This window comes from Artemia sp. Qi Xiang Cuo, chromosome 10 (genome assembly GCF_049724085.1).
Source record: "Artemia sp. Qi Xiang Cuo chromosome 10, ASM4972408v1, whole genome shotgun sequence".
Taxonomy (NCBI): domain Eukaryota; kingdom Metazoa; phylum Arthropoda; class Branchiopoda; order Anostraca; family Artemiidae; genus Artemia; species Artemia sp. Qi Xiang Cuo.
Window position 1 is genome coordinate 70,650,626 of NC_142803.1, and position 17,598 is coordinate 70,668,223.

The 17,598-nt window shown below is 35.4% G+C and overlaps 1 protein-coding gene across 1 annotated transcript in view; it reads right to left on the minus strand.

Annotated features, from left to right (window-relative positions):
• The window catches only part of LOC148948115 (aminoacyl tRNA synthase complex-interacting multifunctional protein 1-like), a 35,888-nt gene extending 18,868 nt beyond the window's left edge, over window positions 1-17,020 (minus strand). Inside the window, exon 1 of the mRNA XM_089096102.1 lies at window positions 16,844-17,020. Coding sequence (XP_088952228.1) covers window positions 16,844-17,020 — 177 coding nt within the window. The remainder of the gene's footprint in view (window positions 1-16,843) is intronic.
• Between the last annotated feature and the right edge of the window lie 578 nt (window positions 17,021-17,598).

Sequence of the window (17,598 nt, forward strand, 5' to 3'; positions counted from 1 at the left end):
GTGAGTTTTTAACTTACTTGTCCATTTTTTTATAAAATAATTGACATCTCTACTAGAAGGATATGTATGTGAACCCTGTGAACGTTTGGTCATAGTATAGTGATAATGTTAGTTTGTAAAATCACTGACTAAATATCTATATTTGTGAGTTTTTCACTGTCAATTCCATTTTTTTATACAAGCTTTGAAATCCCTACTTGAAGGATATGAATGAGTAACATGTGAACGAATTTTCATCTTATATTGAGTATTTTCGTTTTAATTATAAATGTCTTAAGTTCTATAATTGTGTGATTTTCAATTTCAATTCCATTTTTTTATACAAGCTTTGAAATCCCTACTTGAAGGTTATGAATTAGTAACATTTGAACGTATTTTAATATTATATTGAGTTTTTTAGTTTTAAATAAAAATGACTTATTATCTATATTTGTGTGAATTTCAATTTCAATACCATTTTTTTATAAAATATTTGAAATCCATAATTGAAGGATATTAATTAGAAAAATGTGAACGTATTTTCATCTTATATTGATTATTTTCGTTTTTATTAACTATTACTTAATATCTATATTTTTTTTTTTTTCAATTTCAATTCCATTTTTTTATAAAAGCTTTGAAATCCATACTTGAAGGATATTAATTAGTAAAATTTTAACGTATTTTCATATTATATTGATAATTTTCTTTTTAATTATATATGTCTTAAGATCTATAATTGTTAGATTTTCTATGACAATTCCATTTTTTTATAAAAGATTTGTCATCCCTACTTGAAGTATATGAATGTGAAAAATGGGAACGAATTTTCATCGTATATTGAGAATTTTAGTTTTAAAAATAAATGACTTAAGTGCTATATTTTTTTTATTTTCAATTTCTATACCATTTTTTTATACAAGATTTTAAATACCTACTTGAAGTTTATTAATTAGTAAAATTGGAACGTATTTTCATCGTATATTGATTATTTTAGTTTTAAATATATATGTCTTAAGATCTATTTTTGTGTGATTTTCACTTTCAATACCATTTTTTTATAAACTATTTTAAATCCCTAATTGAAGGATCTGAATTAGTAAAATTTGAACGAATTTTCATAGTATTTTGATTTTTGTCGTTTTTAATAAAACTGACTTAATTTCTATATTTGTGTGTTTTTCAATTTCAATTCCATTTTTTTAGAAAAGCTTAGTAATACCTAATTGAAGGTTCTGAATTAGTAAAATGTGAACGTATTTTCATCGTATATTGATTATTTTCGTTTTTATTATAACTTACTTAATATCTATATTTTTGTGATTTTCTATTTCACTTCCATTTTTTTATAAACGATTATTAATCCCTACTTGAAGGATATTAATTAGAAAAATGTGAACGTATTTTCATCGTATATTGATAATTTTAGTTTTAAAAATAAATTAATTAATATCTATATTTTTGAGATTTTCAATGACAATTCCATTTTTTTATAAACGCTTTTTCATCCCTAATTGAAGGATATGAATGTGAAACATTGGAACGTAGTTTCATCTGAGTTTAATTATTTTCGTTGTAAAAAAATAAGTCTTAAGTGCTCTCTTTGTGTGATTTACAATTTCACTACCAATTATTCCTCACAGCTTTGACCTCCCTAATTGAAGGATATGAATTAGAACAAGGGGAACGTATTTTCATCGTATTTTACTTATTGTAGAATGAAAATACAATGACTTAATAGAAAAAAATGAGACAGTTTTTTTAACTGAAGCAATGTCCGACTTCTTCCATGAACAAGCTTCGCCTTACCTAGTTAGAAGATGTGATCACTTTAGCGTAGAGCGGCGTTGAGGAGGGACAGCCCCCTTCATATACGGAATAATTTCTGTTCGTTTTAAGTTTTAACGTCGTTCCTTACTTTCAGTTAATTAAATAAAAAAAACAAGTTTTTTAAACTGAAAGTAAGGAGCGACATTAAAACTTAAAACGATCAGAAATTATTCCGTATATGAAAGGGGCTGTCCCCGCCGCCAGGCCGCAATCGTTTCACGAAATTTTTTTATTTTTTTAAAAAATAATTTTGTGAGACAGAGTCAAACTTTAGCGTAAAGAGCGTGGGGTTGAGGAGGGGACAGCCCCTTTCATATACGGAATAATTTCTGTTCGTTTTAAGTTTTAATGTCGCTCCTTACTTTCAGTTTAAAAAACTTGTTTTTTTTATTTAATTTCTGATCGTTTTTTAGTTAATGCAGCTTTTATTTGCATAAAAATTTTACTTTTCTTTTGCTAAATGGATGTCTTTACAAATTAACTTACGTAACTAACTTCTATATTCGTATATTTTTCTTCTGGCAAAAAATACAAAGTTGCAGATTTTTGCAGATATGAGCTTGAAACCTATGTAATAGGGTTTTCTGATACGCTGAATCTGACGGTGTGATTTTCATTAAAATTCTTTCACTTGTAGGGGATGTTTCCCCCTCTTTAAAAAATCGAGTAAATTTTCTCAGGCTCGTAGCCTTTGATGAGTAATACTAAACTTAATAAAATTTATATATTTAGGATCAGCATTATAAACACATTCTTTTGATACATTTATTGACATCAAAATTTCGTTTTTAAAAGTTTCGATTACTATTGAGCCGTATCGCTTGTTTTTTTATTGTTTTTTTTTATTACATATACGTTATTACGTATATGAAGGGGTTCTCCCATTAGTCAAAACCACGCTCTTTACGTTAAAAGTAAAAAAAAAATTTGATTCACAAAACACAGAATAAAAAAGGCCGTTTAATTAGAATAGATAGCTCTTTTGAAAGCACTAAAAAAAACTGTAGCGTAAAGAGCGAGGTATTGACTTGGGGGAGAACCCCTCACATACGTTATAATTTCTCTTCGTTTTAAGTTCTAATATTCCTTCTTACATTTCAGTTGAAAAAACTTGTTTTTTTTTATTTAACTTCTGATCGTTTCTTAAATAATGCTTTGAAATTCGGCGCCCCCTTCATAGCACTTTAACTTCCCCCAACGAAAGATCCTACACGGACATATACTCCAGAGTAATCCCCTCCTCTAGCCCCCCTCCAGAAAAAATCCTTCCTGAAAATGGTTGTATACTTCCCAATAACCAATAAATAATGCTGGCAAGTCCGGCGCCCCCTTCATGGCAATTTCCCTTCCCCCATGAAAACTTCCTTCATGGAAAGATCCTTCCATATAGCCCCCGACCCTCTCCTTCCCCCACCTACCAGAAAAAATCTCCTCTGAAAAAGTCTGTATACATCCCAATAACAAATACTATATGTTAACATTGAGTAAAGTTCATAACTTTCAGCCCTCCCCCTGGGGACTTTGGGGGATCAAGTCATCCTAAAAGACATTTTTATCATATTTTTGACTATGTTGAACAAAATGGCTATCTCAAAATTTTGATCGGGTGACTTTGGGAAAAAAATAAGCGTGGGAGGGGGCCTAGTTGCCCTCCATTTTTTTTGGTCACTTAAAAAGGGCACTAGAACTTTTAATTTCCGTTCCAATGAACCCTCCCACGATATTCTAGGACCACTGGGTCGATACGATCACCCCTGGGGAAAAAAAAAAAAAAAAAAACAAACAAACAAACAAATAAACACGCATCCGTGATCTTTATTCTGGCAAAAAATGGAAAATTCCACACTTTTGTAGATAGGAGCTTGAAACCTCTACAGTAGAGTTCTCTGATACGTTGAATATAATGGTGTGATTTTCATTAAGGTTCTATAACTTTTAAGGGGTCTTTCGCCCTTTTTTCGAAAATCAGCCAAATTTTCTCAGGCGCTTAACTTTGGATGGGTAGCACTAAACTTGATGAAAGTTATATATTTGAAATCAGCATTGAAATCTGATTCTTTTTATATATCTATTGGTATCAAAAACCCGTTTTCTAGAGTTTTGGTTACCATTGAGCCGGGTGGCTCCTTACTTACAGTTCGTTACCGCGAACTGTTTGACAATTCTTTCATTAATTAAGATTTTAGGGAATAAATATCAGCATATGTATATTAAATTGATAATACACATTTGTTTTTCAGTAAACTTATTTGAATTTTTTTCAGTAAAGTACAAATTATTTTCTGGCTTTTAGAAAGCATGGGGGTTTTGAACCCTACTCATATTAATTTATGCTCGTTTTGAGTTTGACTCTAGTATTTATTTTAATATTTGTTCGTTTTGGGTTTCATTTATTTATTGATAGTGATTTGGGGTAGTTGTATGCTTGGTAGATTATATAATAGTCCGGAAGCCAGGTGTTGAAAGTGTGAATCATACCACGACGAAATGGGGCTGCTACGAGAATTAGCCTACCCTCCACCCCCTAAATTGACCATGCGGATTCAAAAATACCAATGGCACTTGCTTGCGAGTGGTGGAACACTCCGAAACTTGACATTTTATTATATTTTGGTGTTTCATGCAAGAAAATGCATGTTCCACAAAGTTTGAGGTGCAGTTTCCTGCTCAATTAGAAATGCCTAGAAGCCATAGAATGTTTTCATAACAAACCAACACGATTAGTTAGAAAAAATGGCAGCGTTAAAAAAAAATGGCAAAACTATATGAGTCTTGAACAGTCCGGAAATTATAAACAAAACCAAATTGAATATTAGATATATAATGATATTAATTGTTGAAAGATCCATCAGTTCAAGATTTTTTTTTTCGCTGTAATTTTATTTTCATTTTTCAATGCTGTAAGAACTGGAAAATAATAAATTTGTAATATACGAGTAATTCGTTTTCAGTGAAGCACCAATGACGCAGAAGGCTTTAGGTTTTTACAGTTGAAGAAGGGGGCAGTATCCAAATTTTGCTTGTAGTGAAACTATATTTGTCTTGACTAATCTTGAAAAGAACTAATAAATTAAACTGAATATTTGATGCATAATGATATTAATTGCTAAAAGCTCATCAGTTCAAAATTTTACTGTAATTTCAATATTTATTTTCAATATTAAGTACAAAAGAAAACATTTGTAATATAATTCGTTTTCAGTAAAGCGCCACTGACGTAGTAGATTTTAGGCTTCTGCCGTGAGGCGATACCCAAACTCTTGTTTGTAGTTATTTTTATTCGATTCAAACTTGATTTGCATATTCAATTTAAGTTTCATTCGTTTTAATATTTATTTATTCATTTACATTAATATATATTGTATGTTTGTTCGCATTGATTGTTATTTAATTTCTGTTCGTTTTAAGTTTCATTTATACTTTAATAGCAAAATATTTGTTTTCGTTTTAAGCTTGATTTTCATATTCAATCTAAGCAATACTCACTTTAAGATCTAGTTATTCATTTATGTTATCAATTTTTGGATGTATTTTTTTATTAGTGCCTATTCATTTTCTATTCATTTGCATTTCGGTTAATCTATTATAGTGACTTCTGGTTATTTTGAGTTTGAATTTAAAAGGTATTTGTATCTGCTCAGCTTAAGTTTAAAACTGACTTTAATTTTATTTGAAAAACTATTTTTTCATTAATTTTTGTTCGTTTTTGATTGCAGAAATATTCAGGTTTTAAGGGCATGGGGGGCTTAGTGTCCGATTATTTTTTGCTTTTAAAAACAGATTTAGAACTTTCAATTTAAATCGAATGAGGCTTTTTTCAAAGTCTATACGATTACCTCTTTGATAAAAACCTTATATATGAACAATAGACAGCTTGCATAACTTGTAGACAGCGATTGACATTATGAATGGATTGAAAAAAATTGTTCCAATAAGAAAGTTTAGACCATTTCACTTGCTGACACAAAGGGATCACGACTGTTTGGAATTGACCTTAATAGGATTTTGTGTGCCAAAGCAATTTTACATCTATCTCAGAGTATGTATTTTAACCTTATAATTGGATAATTGTAATAGATTTCTATGTATTCTTCCCATACAAAACCCCTTCCCATAAGTTAAAAACCCCCTTTAATAAGTTATGGCCCAGGGAATAACTTACAACGCCTACCCCCGGGCCCTGGTGGGCTGTGTCGACACCGGAGTTTTTATTATCACAACTTTGAACTATTTTAACAAAACATCTATCACAAAATTTTTATCTGATGCATTTAAGGCGTGGAGGAGGGGGGGCTAGTCACCCTCCAATATCTTTTGACTCTTAAAAATTTGCGCTGCAAATGGGAGGAGGGGGTCGGATTTAATGCTAAGGGGTGGGCGGACGGGGCTGGCTGAAAAAAAAACTAAAATAACTTTACAAAAGAGATAATAATTAACAAGCACTATATAAGGCTATCCTCACATTTGCGCTATAAATGGGAGGATATTAGGGGGTCGGATTTAATGCTAAGGGGTGGGCGGACGGGACTGGCTGTACACAAAATTCTCGTTGGTGGCCCTGTTTTCACTAATTATAGTGCACAACTAAAAACAATAAAACATCAAAACCTTATTGCCCTTATGACCTTTAGTTTTCTATAGTCTAAAACTTAGTAACATAAGAAAATTAATCTAAAAAACTAAAATAACTTTACACAAGAGATAACCATTCACAAGCAGTACATAGAGCTATCCTGCCATTTGCGCTGCAAATGCGAGGATAATACGGGGTTGGACAGACCTATCCTCCCATTTGCACTGGAAATGAGAGGATATCAGGGCGTCGGGTTTAATGCTAAGGGGTGGGAAGGCAGGGTTGGCTGTGCACAACAAAATGAGGAGCTTTTAGAAAAAGACACAATAAAACATTAAAGTCTCATGGTCTTTTTGACCTTATGTTTTCTATTGTCTAAAACTTAGTAACAGAAAAAAATTAATTAAAAAACTAAAATAACTTTACAAAAGAAATAATAATTAACAAGCACTATATAAGGCTATCCTCACATTTGCGCTATAAATGGGAGGATATTAGGGGGTCGGATTTAATGCTAAGGGGTGGGTGGACGGGGCTGGCTGTACACAAAATTCTCGTTGGTGGCCCTGTTTTCACTAATCTTAGTACACAACTAAAAACAATAAAACATCAAAACCTTATTGACCTTATGACCTTAAGTTTTCTATTGTCTAAAACTTAGTAACATAAGAAAATTAATCTAAAAAACTAAAATAGTTTTACAAAGGAGATAACCATTCACAAGCAATATATAGAGCTATCCTGCCATTTGTGCTGCAAATGCGAGGATATTACGGGGTTGGACAGACCTATCCTACCATTTGCACTCCAATCACTTTTGACTGTTAAAAAGGGCACTATCCCTTTGAATTTCCAATCGAATGAGCCTTTTTTGAAGTTTCTATGACAACGCCTTCTTTAAAAACCTTATATGCCCCCAGGGCATAACTTAAAACCCTTGCACTGAGGGTTGTGGGGGATTGTCCTCCTCAAAAATATGTTTTCTATCTGAAAATTAACTACGCTGAACAAAATGGCTATCTCAAAATTTTAATTGGATGTCTTTGAAGGAATGATGGGCGTGGGGGGGTCTAGTTGCCTTCCAATCACTTTCGACTATTAAAAAGGGCACTATTCCTTTGAATTTCCAATCAAATGAGCCTTTTTTGAAGTTTCTACGACAACGCCTTCTATAAAAACCATATCTTAAAACCCTTGCCCTGATGGTTCTGGGGGAGTGTCCTCCTCAAAAACATACTTTCTATCTGGAAATCGACTACGCTGAACAAAATGACTATCTCAAAATTTTGATTGGATGTGTTTGGGGAAATGATGGGAGTAGGGGGGGGGGGCTAGTTGCAATCCAATCACTTTCGACTATTAAAGGGCACGAGCCCTTTAGTTTCCAATCGAATGAGCCTGTTTGGAAGTTTCTACGACAATGCCTTCTATAGAAACCTTATTTGCCCCCAGGGAAAAACTTAAAGCCCTTGCCCTTATGGTTGTGGGGGAGTGTCCTCCTCAAAAATATATTTTCTATGTGGAAATCAACTACGCTGAACAAAATGGCTATCCGAAAATTTTGTTGGGATGTGTTTGGGGAAATGATGGGCGTGGGGGGGAAGGGGGCTAGTTACACTCCAATCACTTTCGACTATTAAAAAGGGCACTAGCCCTTTAATTTCCAGTCGAATGAGCATGTTTTGAAGTTTCTACGACACGCCTTCTATAAAAACCTTATATGACCTCAGGGCATAAAATAACACCCTTGCCCTGAGGGTTGTGGGGGAGTGTCCTCCTCAAACATATATTTTCTGTCTGAAAATCAACTACGCTGAACAAAATGGCTATCTGAAAATTTTGATTGGATGTGTTTGGGGAAATGATGGGCGTGGGGGGAGGGGGCTAGTTACACTTCAATCACTTTCGACTATTAAAAAGGGCACTAGCCCTTTAATTTCCAATCGAATGAGCATGTTTTGAAGTTTCTACGACACGCCTTCTGTAAAAACCTTATATGACCCCAGGGCATAAACTAACACCCTTGCCCTGAGGGTTTGTGGGGGAGTATCCTCCTCAAAAATATATTTTCTATCTTGAAATCAACTACGCTGAACAAAATGGCTATCTCAAAATTTTAATTGGATGTGTTTGGGGGAATGATGGGCGTGGGGGGGGGGCTAGTTGCCCTCCGATCATTTTCGACTATTAAAAAGGGCACTAGCCCTTTAATTTCTAATCGTATGAGCCTGTTTTGAAGTTTCTACGACAACACCTTCTATAAAAACCTTATATGCCCCCAGGGCATAACTTAAAACCCAAGCCCTGAGGGTTGTGGGGGAGTGTCCTCCCCAAAAATATATTTTCTATCTGTAAATCATCTACGCTGAACAAAATGGCTATATGAAAATTTTAATTGGATGTGTTTGGGGAAATGATGGGCGTGGGGGGGGGCTAGTTACACTCCAATCACTTTCGACAATTAAAAAGGACACTAGTTCTTTAATTTCCAATCGAATGAGACTTTTTTGAAGATTCTACAACAACGACTTCTATAGAAACTTATATGCCCCCAGGGCATAACTTAAAACCTGTGCCCTGAGGGATGTGGGGGAGTATACTCCTCAAAAATATATTTTCTATGTGCAAATCAATTAAGCCGAACAAAATGACTATCTCAAAATTTTGATTGGATGTTTTTGGGGGAATGATGGGCGTGGGGGGGCTACTTGCCCTCCAATCACTTTCGACTATTAAAAACGGCACTAGCCCTTTAATTTCCAATCGAATGAGCCTGTTTTGAAGTTGTTACGAGAACGCCTTCTATAAAAACATTGTATGCCCCCAGGGCATATCTTAAACCCCAGTTCCTGAGGATTTTGGGGGAGTGTCAGCCTCAAAAGCATACTTTTTTTCAGAAAATCACCGACGCTGAACAAAGTGGCTATCTCAAAATTTGGATTGGATGGGTTGGGGGAAATGAGGGGCGTGGGGGGGGGGCGAGTTACACTCCAATCACTTTTGACTATTAAAAAGGGCACTAGCTATTTAATTTCCAATCGAATGAGCCTGTTTTGAAGTTTCTACGACAACACTTTGTATAAAAACCTCACATGCCCTGAGGGATGTGGGGGAGTATCCTCCTCCACAGGGAGGAGGTTGTGGGGGAATGATGGGCTTGGGGAGGGGAGCGAGTTTCCCTCCAATCATTTTCGACTATTAAAAAGGGCACTACAAATCTCGATTTCCAATTGAATGAACCCGCTTTGAAGCTTCTACGACAACCCCTTCCATATGATGTGCCTCTGGGGAAAAAAAAAATAATAATAAAACATTGGAGCCGTATGGCCTTTACTATAGGATGAGTGCTAGTTTTACGCATGGAAGATTATTTGACATTATTTTTGCTCATTTTTGGCTTAATGGAGCTCCTTACTTTTCGTTGAAAAACTTGTGTTTTGGAATTTTTTTTTAAAGTAATCACAAATAAAACTGTAGTACAGAAAGCAAAATAGTTAAAAAAATAACAAATTAAGAAAGTAACATCTTACCAACGTAAATGGATTTACATAGAACTATCGTACAACTCAGTATAATTTTCAAACATAGTCAATAGTTGCCCTGAGCCACCTAACACTAATACTACTACTTACTACTGCTGCGAACCCTTTTCCTCTATCTCAATCTTTTCAAAACTTTCCTCTTTAATCCCTATCATGAAGTTCCAATTTCTTTTGAATCGTTTCTTATGACCACGTTCCACCCCATCCAGGGATCAACTGCCTTTCGTTTGATCCCATGGAAGGCCAAAAAGAATAATCTTTGGCAATTTACCCTCCTCTCGTAAAATATGTCCTTACTGTTTCAACCTTGCTTTCATTGTAGTCCTAGAAAGTGGGATAGAACTACATTTTCGTGCAGTTCGCTGTTTAGCATACAGTCAGCCGGACGAGTGCCTAAAATAATCCACAGCTCCTCTGGAAAGCTGTTAAAAATCTCCTCTGCTTTTTAGATCACCAATGTTTCAGAACATAATTTAATAGCTTTTATTATCATAGCTTCCAATATTCAAAGCATAGTCCGAAGACTTATCTTCCTATTCTTCCAAGCTTTTTTCGACAATGGAAAAAACCCTGGGTCTTGAATATTCTACTTGTTACATTTTCAGTGTATCCACCCTCTTTCCTATTAATACTATTCAGCTGACTGAAGCTAGCAAGTTAGTCAATCTTCTGGTTACCCATCATAAAAAAATATAAAAATCCCCATTTTATATATAGGAGCTTGAAATCCTCCTATAACTGAGTACTTTTGTATGCTGAATTTGATGGTTTGATTTTCATCAAGATAACATACCTTTTTGGGAATGATTTTCTTGTTTCCAAAAATCAGGAAAATTTTCTCTGGCTCATAGCTTTTGATGGGTAACCTTAAACTTATTGAATTTAACATCCTTGGAACCAGCATAAAAATTGAATGCTTTTGATGTATCAATTGTTATCAAAATTCCTTTTTTATAGTTTCGGTTGCTATTACCCCGAGTTGAAGCTTACTTAAAGTTTGTTCTAAAAATTTCGTTCTAAAGGTTTGCATGACTTTTCGTTAACGTCAAAAACCGCAAAACTTTGCAAAGTCTGGCCAAATGGCCAAAGTCTGGTAATCAGCAAAATATGGCCTTCACTGATAGCCGCAAATAGGCAAAAATCCTTGTAGTGGCATTTTAGTTGCTACTGAAGCCATTTGGTTAGTTTTTCAAGCAATTTATTCATAAGCTAAAAATACTTATGATGCGTAAAATTCGATGTAGTTTACTCAGCCCTCCGCACTTTACGGCCTAGAACCAACAGACTTTCTTCAAGTAGGAAAAAAAAATTGGCGCAACAATATTCTTTCTTGCTTCGAAAGTGATGAACGTGTTTACTTGACGCCTTGAAGTTGTAGCAATTGGCTGTAACTTCTATGAGTTACGATGATAATGATACTGCTTACAGACAGTGCATCCATTTTGCAATTGGCCATCAATTTTGCAACAGACAGTGCATCCAGTTGCAGCAATTGGCTGTAGCTTGTTTGAGTTACGATGATAGTGGTACTGCTTACAGACAGTGCATCCATTTTTATTTTGTCAGCTATTTATCTGAGGGGTGAGAGAGGTGTCGAATAGTGGGCTTTAGGAATTTTCTCGATTCCAGATATATCAGAAGGTATATCAATTGTGAGTCAAACTTGATGGAAAGGGAAGGCGTCTATCAAGTGGGGAATTGGCAGCTAAATTTAGTAAAATCTATTAAGACTTCCGTAAAATCTAGTTAAAATTGTGATAAAATTGCACTGCTCTCTCCGCACTTCAACAGACTAAATTATTTCTTTCAGCTAGCTGAACGTGCTTGAGGGAGGGAAAATAAAAAACCTGGCACAAATGCTAAAAAAAAACACCCAAAGTGCCTAATTGCCACCATCGGTTAGCAAAAATGAGAAAAGGCCATGAATATGGACCCTTGAAGAAGATTTTACCGCGGTTAGACAGCATAAACTGCAAGGTAAAGGAGAAACGTAAACGTGAACTTATTTTTGGGGTATGGGGTTACGTTTAGGGAGATCCAAGTCCAGAAAAAAAAAACAAAATAAAGGCAGATTTTGTTGAAAATCAAACAACATAGAGAAAAATTATAAAAACTAGACAATTTTGGAGAACCAGGCCTATATGCCCCTCTACTATGTGTATGAACAACGGACATTCTTCTACAACACCTCTTATTATAAATTGTAATGAAAAATAAATCATAACACAAACAATCCTAAATTATTTAAATGAAGACCTTGAACCTCACAGGAGAGTACACAAACAGAAAAAATGTTTCAGTTTATTTCAACTTTTACTAATAAGCAACTTCTTGTAGATTGAGCGTAGGATCTTAAGAAGACAATCGAAAATAAAGGGCTGCTGGCTTCCCGCCAATTGGTGTACATCTCGGAACGCCACATGTGCCGCACAGTTCTACCACATTTGCACAGCCCTCAAAGTGCTTGGCACACTCCCTATAAAGCTGTTTACAGTTCCGCTACGCTTGGTACATGTAGCCTGGTGTACATGGTTTCTGAGAGTGGCTAGCCCTCAATCGAAACTTATGTAAGAAGCTCTAGATTTCAACATTGCCTGCAGTTGGACAATGGCGGCAATTCACGAGAATTTAGTGGAAGGGGTGGCAAAAATATTTTTCAACATCAACAGCGACGATTTTTCCAAAAGAAAAACCAAAAACAGGCGTTTTCCATCAAACGCCAACAAAGGTATTTTTAACGAAACTACCGAAAAAGATATTCTTTAAATCTAGTGCGGGGGCAAATTGACGGGAATCAAATGCCCTTTCATCCCCTTCTCCCATTAACTGTTGTATTTTGGAGAAAACGAGATATAAACATTGTAAAAAAAAGTTTTAATTATCTTGAAAAAAAAAAATAAAAAAATAAGAGAAGGCAGATCGTATTTAATAGACTGGGTAGATATACCCGTTGAATTGTCATGTACCAATTTATTACTTGACCTGAAAAATCATATTTGTAGGATGCTGTTTCAAGGCTAAGGTTTGCAAAAAATTGATTTTTTTTTAAAAATCTCATCAATCAAGAAAATAACGATGACATTCCTTATAACTTTTTTAATTTTCTCCACCTTGTTAAAAATATGGGAAGTTTCTTGTTTAGTGCTATTAGACCAAATATCCGGTTTTATATTTAGCTTGTCAATTATTTGATGGATCTCACAGTTTAAAGGCCTAACCCAACCTTGGTACTATTTCCAAGACTAGCAAAAATTATTGTTTTGTTTCTTAATTTTAGCTCAAGGTGTACTATTGCAGTGCCACTTGTTCAACCATTCGTGATGCAATTCTGCCACGCAGTGCTGCGCAAGGAAAACTGAGATCCGTGCACGGCACACCTACTCCACGCATGGCTAATTACAGTTTATACCCTATGACGCCTACACGTTTTTCATCCCCCCCCCCCCCCAGTTTCGCTTTTAAAACATTACAAAAGGCTAACAGAACCTCAAATTAAAAAAAAAAGTCTTAATATTGTTAAGAGTTACATCCAGTTATAAGGAACTGGAGCAAATTCCTTCCCCAAACCCAGTGTGAATTCTTCAGGATAACCTAACCTAAAAACAACCTGAAAAACAAAAGACGTTTGGAACACATAGGTCGGAGACTTCCAAGTCCCTTCCAAGGTTTGCACCCGTTTTGAGCGGCATAAAACGATCTTTCACCATCCCCACTTGTGAAGGAGGCTAAAGGATTTCGCATGAATATATTTGCTGTAATGAGCTACTGAATAATGAGCTACTGTATGTTATGGGCAAGTAATTTTTATGTGAATTTTAAACGTGTTCAGACTCTTCAAAATAGAGCGATGCGTCTTATTGGTGGGTATGTTGAAGGTGTAAATAACACTTCAGCTTGCTTCAACAAGTTGCAAGTGTTGAATGTAGGACAGTTACGAGACTACCAAATAGGAATTTTTGCTTATCAATGCTGGAATGATGTTAGTCCAGAGGTTTTTCGTGATTATTTTAATGACAATAGGTCTCTGCACCATTATGAAACTCGTCATGCTAGTGATTTCATTGTTCCGAATAGAAGTGGAACCAGGGCCGGCTTCCATACTAAATTTTCAGGACCTAATGTGTGGAACTCTATTCCGGAGAGCATTCGGGAGGCTGAGCACCTGGGGCTATTTAAAAATAAATTGAAAAGATATTTGTTAGGTCAAGGTTCATATTTTTGTTTTTAGTTAATATGTTAATATAGTTATATTTTTTTTTTTTATTATTTTATTTTATCTTTATTATTATTAAATGAATTGATGAGAGATTGTTTTTTTTTTTTTTTTTTTTTTTTTAGTGTTTGTATGTAATTTGTGTGTGTTGTTTTTTAGTGTATGTACCCGCCCAGTCACAAGTGCTTTTGGTATCTTTCTTGGGGCGGGTATTGGAATATTTGTTAAATGTATTTTGATGTTAAATAAAATGAACTGAACTGAACTGAACTGAACTGAATCAAAAATCCTTTAAAAACTAAATTGATAGTAAATTTACCCCAGGAAAACTTACACCTGGATAACCTCTCCCCAAAAACTTTGCTCTAAAGGAGGTCAGCCGCTGGAAAACTTGACACTGGAAAATTTGCTTCGGGGATACTTATCCCCAAGAAATAATTGCCCCTGGAACGCTCGCCCGGAAAAAAAATTGTCCAAGCTCCACCAAGATTTATAAAATCGCAACCAGAAAAGGATCAACTTGCTCCTAAGAAAAATCTTGGCTCTTGAGCAAACGCTTGCCTCGAACACAACGCACAGCGCTTGCATTTTCATTGTTATTTTATGCTCCGTTTATATTTGCTCTTACATTAAATTTTGTATACGGACCGCTGTGGATTTCAGCGGTAGCAGTACTTGCCATTCGGCACTCTTTAGCATTCAGGTCATGTAAAGATCAGATACCGCACTTGGAGGAGCCTGTTCCGCCTTATGTTCGTAAACAGTGAACTCAATATGGCTAAATATACATTTCAGATCGTGTGCAAAAACTTTGTCATGACGATTTGGAAATAAGCATCATAAATAGCAGAAGCTAGAGGGAATCTGGCCTCTATTCTCAATTTTTTTTTTCTCTATGATAATATCAGCCTAAAGATTTTCATCTAAATTGTGTCCGGATGAAAAGATGCACATCCATTATGCACAGAATGCGTTCTTGATTGCTACAATAAAAATGTTTCCGAAACAGCATTTCATCTTTTTTCTTAGACGTTATGTCCTTACCTTAAGGACCTTAAAGCAAAACTTCTGAGGAAGAAAAAGCCTAAAGCCTGTCGTGTTTATTTTTGGATAACCTCAATGAAGCGTTTTCAACTAATTTTTAGTAACCGAAACTCTAAAACACTAAATTTTGATACCAATAGATACATCAAAAGAATCGGATTTTTATGCTGATTTTCAAATATATAAGTTTCATCAAGTTTAGTTTTACCCATCAACAGTTATGAGCATGAAAATATGTGTGTTATTTTCAAAAAAAGGGGGAAACACCCCCTAAAAGCGATAGAATCTTAATGAAAGGCAAACTATCAGATTCAGCGTACCAGAGAACCCTACTGTAGAGGTTTCAAGCACCTATCTACAAAAATGTGGAATTTTTGTCCGGGCGCCAGGCGTTGCAAATGTGAAACATATCACGACGGAATGGGGCAGGTACGAGAGTTAGCCTACCCTCCTAAATCGACCATGCTGATTTGAAAAATATCAACAGCACTCGCTTGCGAGGGGTGGAACACTCCGAAACTTGATATTTTATTATATTTTGGTGTTTCATGCAAGATAATTCATTTTCCACAAAGTTTGAGATGCAGTTTTTCGTTCAAAGACGAGATAGAAATGCCTAGAGGCCATAGAATGTCTTTATAACAACTAACACGATTAGTGAGAAAAAATGGCAGCAATGACGCAGGTACAGAAACTAAACGAAGTCAGAATTTACACTATTCATTTAATACTCGCATTCTAAAATTCCTTACGGTTTTTTTCCTAGTATCCCTCCATTTCAAGTCACGCACAATTATTCCTCTTCTGAATCAGCCTTGGCCTTGCAGCACCTCCCACAACAAGAGCACAAAATATCGCAACCTCTATCTGCACATGGACATTTTTGTCCACAAGATTTACACTTCCAATATGGCGAAGTTTTCTGAATAGTGGATGACCAAGCAGAAAGAATTGATTTAATGAACACTTTCCATCCATCTTTCCTCCGTCTTCCATCCAATATCAAGCGGAGAAAAGGTAAGAATAGTGAGGCTTATGGGTCTGCAGAATACTGAACCACTGGTCAATGAATCTTTTTACATGTAAGGCAAACGAGTCGTCAGTTGGAGGCAGGCTCTTCAGTGTTTTCCGGCGAGGGAACAAGTGAAAGCAGAGGTTCTTCAAACATGAAAATCCATCTGATTTTATAAAGGAGGCGATCAAAATCTTGCACCACATCTTCATAATATCTTCCTCAAGCTCAACTACTCGGTCGATTTGTTCCAATATCTGTTCAGTAAGAGTAGATATTCGAGGTAACCACGGCACAACCGCTCTAAGGATCGTCTTCTTTCTTTTGGAGAAAATGAAGCTCCCAGTATCAAAAGTGGTGAAAGAGTGCAAAAATGCAATTGAATTCACTAGAGAAGGTGGGAGTCTATTTGCAAGTTCAGCGATCGAAATGATTTTGTCCCGCAAGCGAACCAAAGCATTAGGAGTGGCATGATTTTGCTTTTCAATCGTCTTAAAAGACTAAAGCAACATGACCCCAATGTCTGTGTCATTTGCTTCCACAATTACATCCGTGCACCCCGTCCTGGTGCAGAAACCCGGAAGAAAGACACGGGTATCCGCTTCTTCATATAATCTGCTCAGTTCATTCGCAAATCACTCGCAGTTTACAGTCTGGTTACCTAGAAGCAGCTGAACTACTCCAATTCTATCTGCAAATCCTCGTGATAGGTACACTGAGAAAGCAAGGGCTTTGCGGTCATAACTGGTCCAAAGGTCAAACATACATTCTATAAGATTTGCTTTGCTGTCCTCATCACCACCCATTAGTGGACAGTAGGAGTTCATTGTCCCTAGAGACTGTCCATTCAAGCTTCCCAGAGCTGTCACTGAAGGAATATAATTTCATTAGGGTACAGGAAAGCCCTTGCAGGATTACATGCTGAATTAGTGGAATATTATCACGTATAGCAATTTAGTTGTCAGATAGATGTTGGCCAAGAGAATAGGAGACTAGTAAGACTGGAAACTCTAAGCTCCATAAAAAAACAACAACAAGGAAACCATCTAACAACAGAGTAAAGAATACAGTACAGTCCTTTGTAATCCTTTGTAGTCCTTTGTAGAGTAAACAATACAGTCCTTTGTATAACTCTAAATAATTACTATCTGTGTAGCTATATTCCACATAGTATATCTTAAAAACTATCAATTATCAAAGCCTAGTTAAAAAGATATTTGCAACATTGGGCACTACCATCAAATTACCCACAATTCTATTTGTCAATAATATGTCTGCTCGTATTTTTGGTTAATTTGCAATATAGGACCCTGATAAAATGGCTAAGGAATAAACACACCATTCAATTCAGAATTCAGTACTGTATATAAATATAACAATTTAGATACAGTGTTCGCTTAAGAAT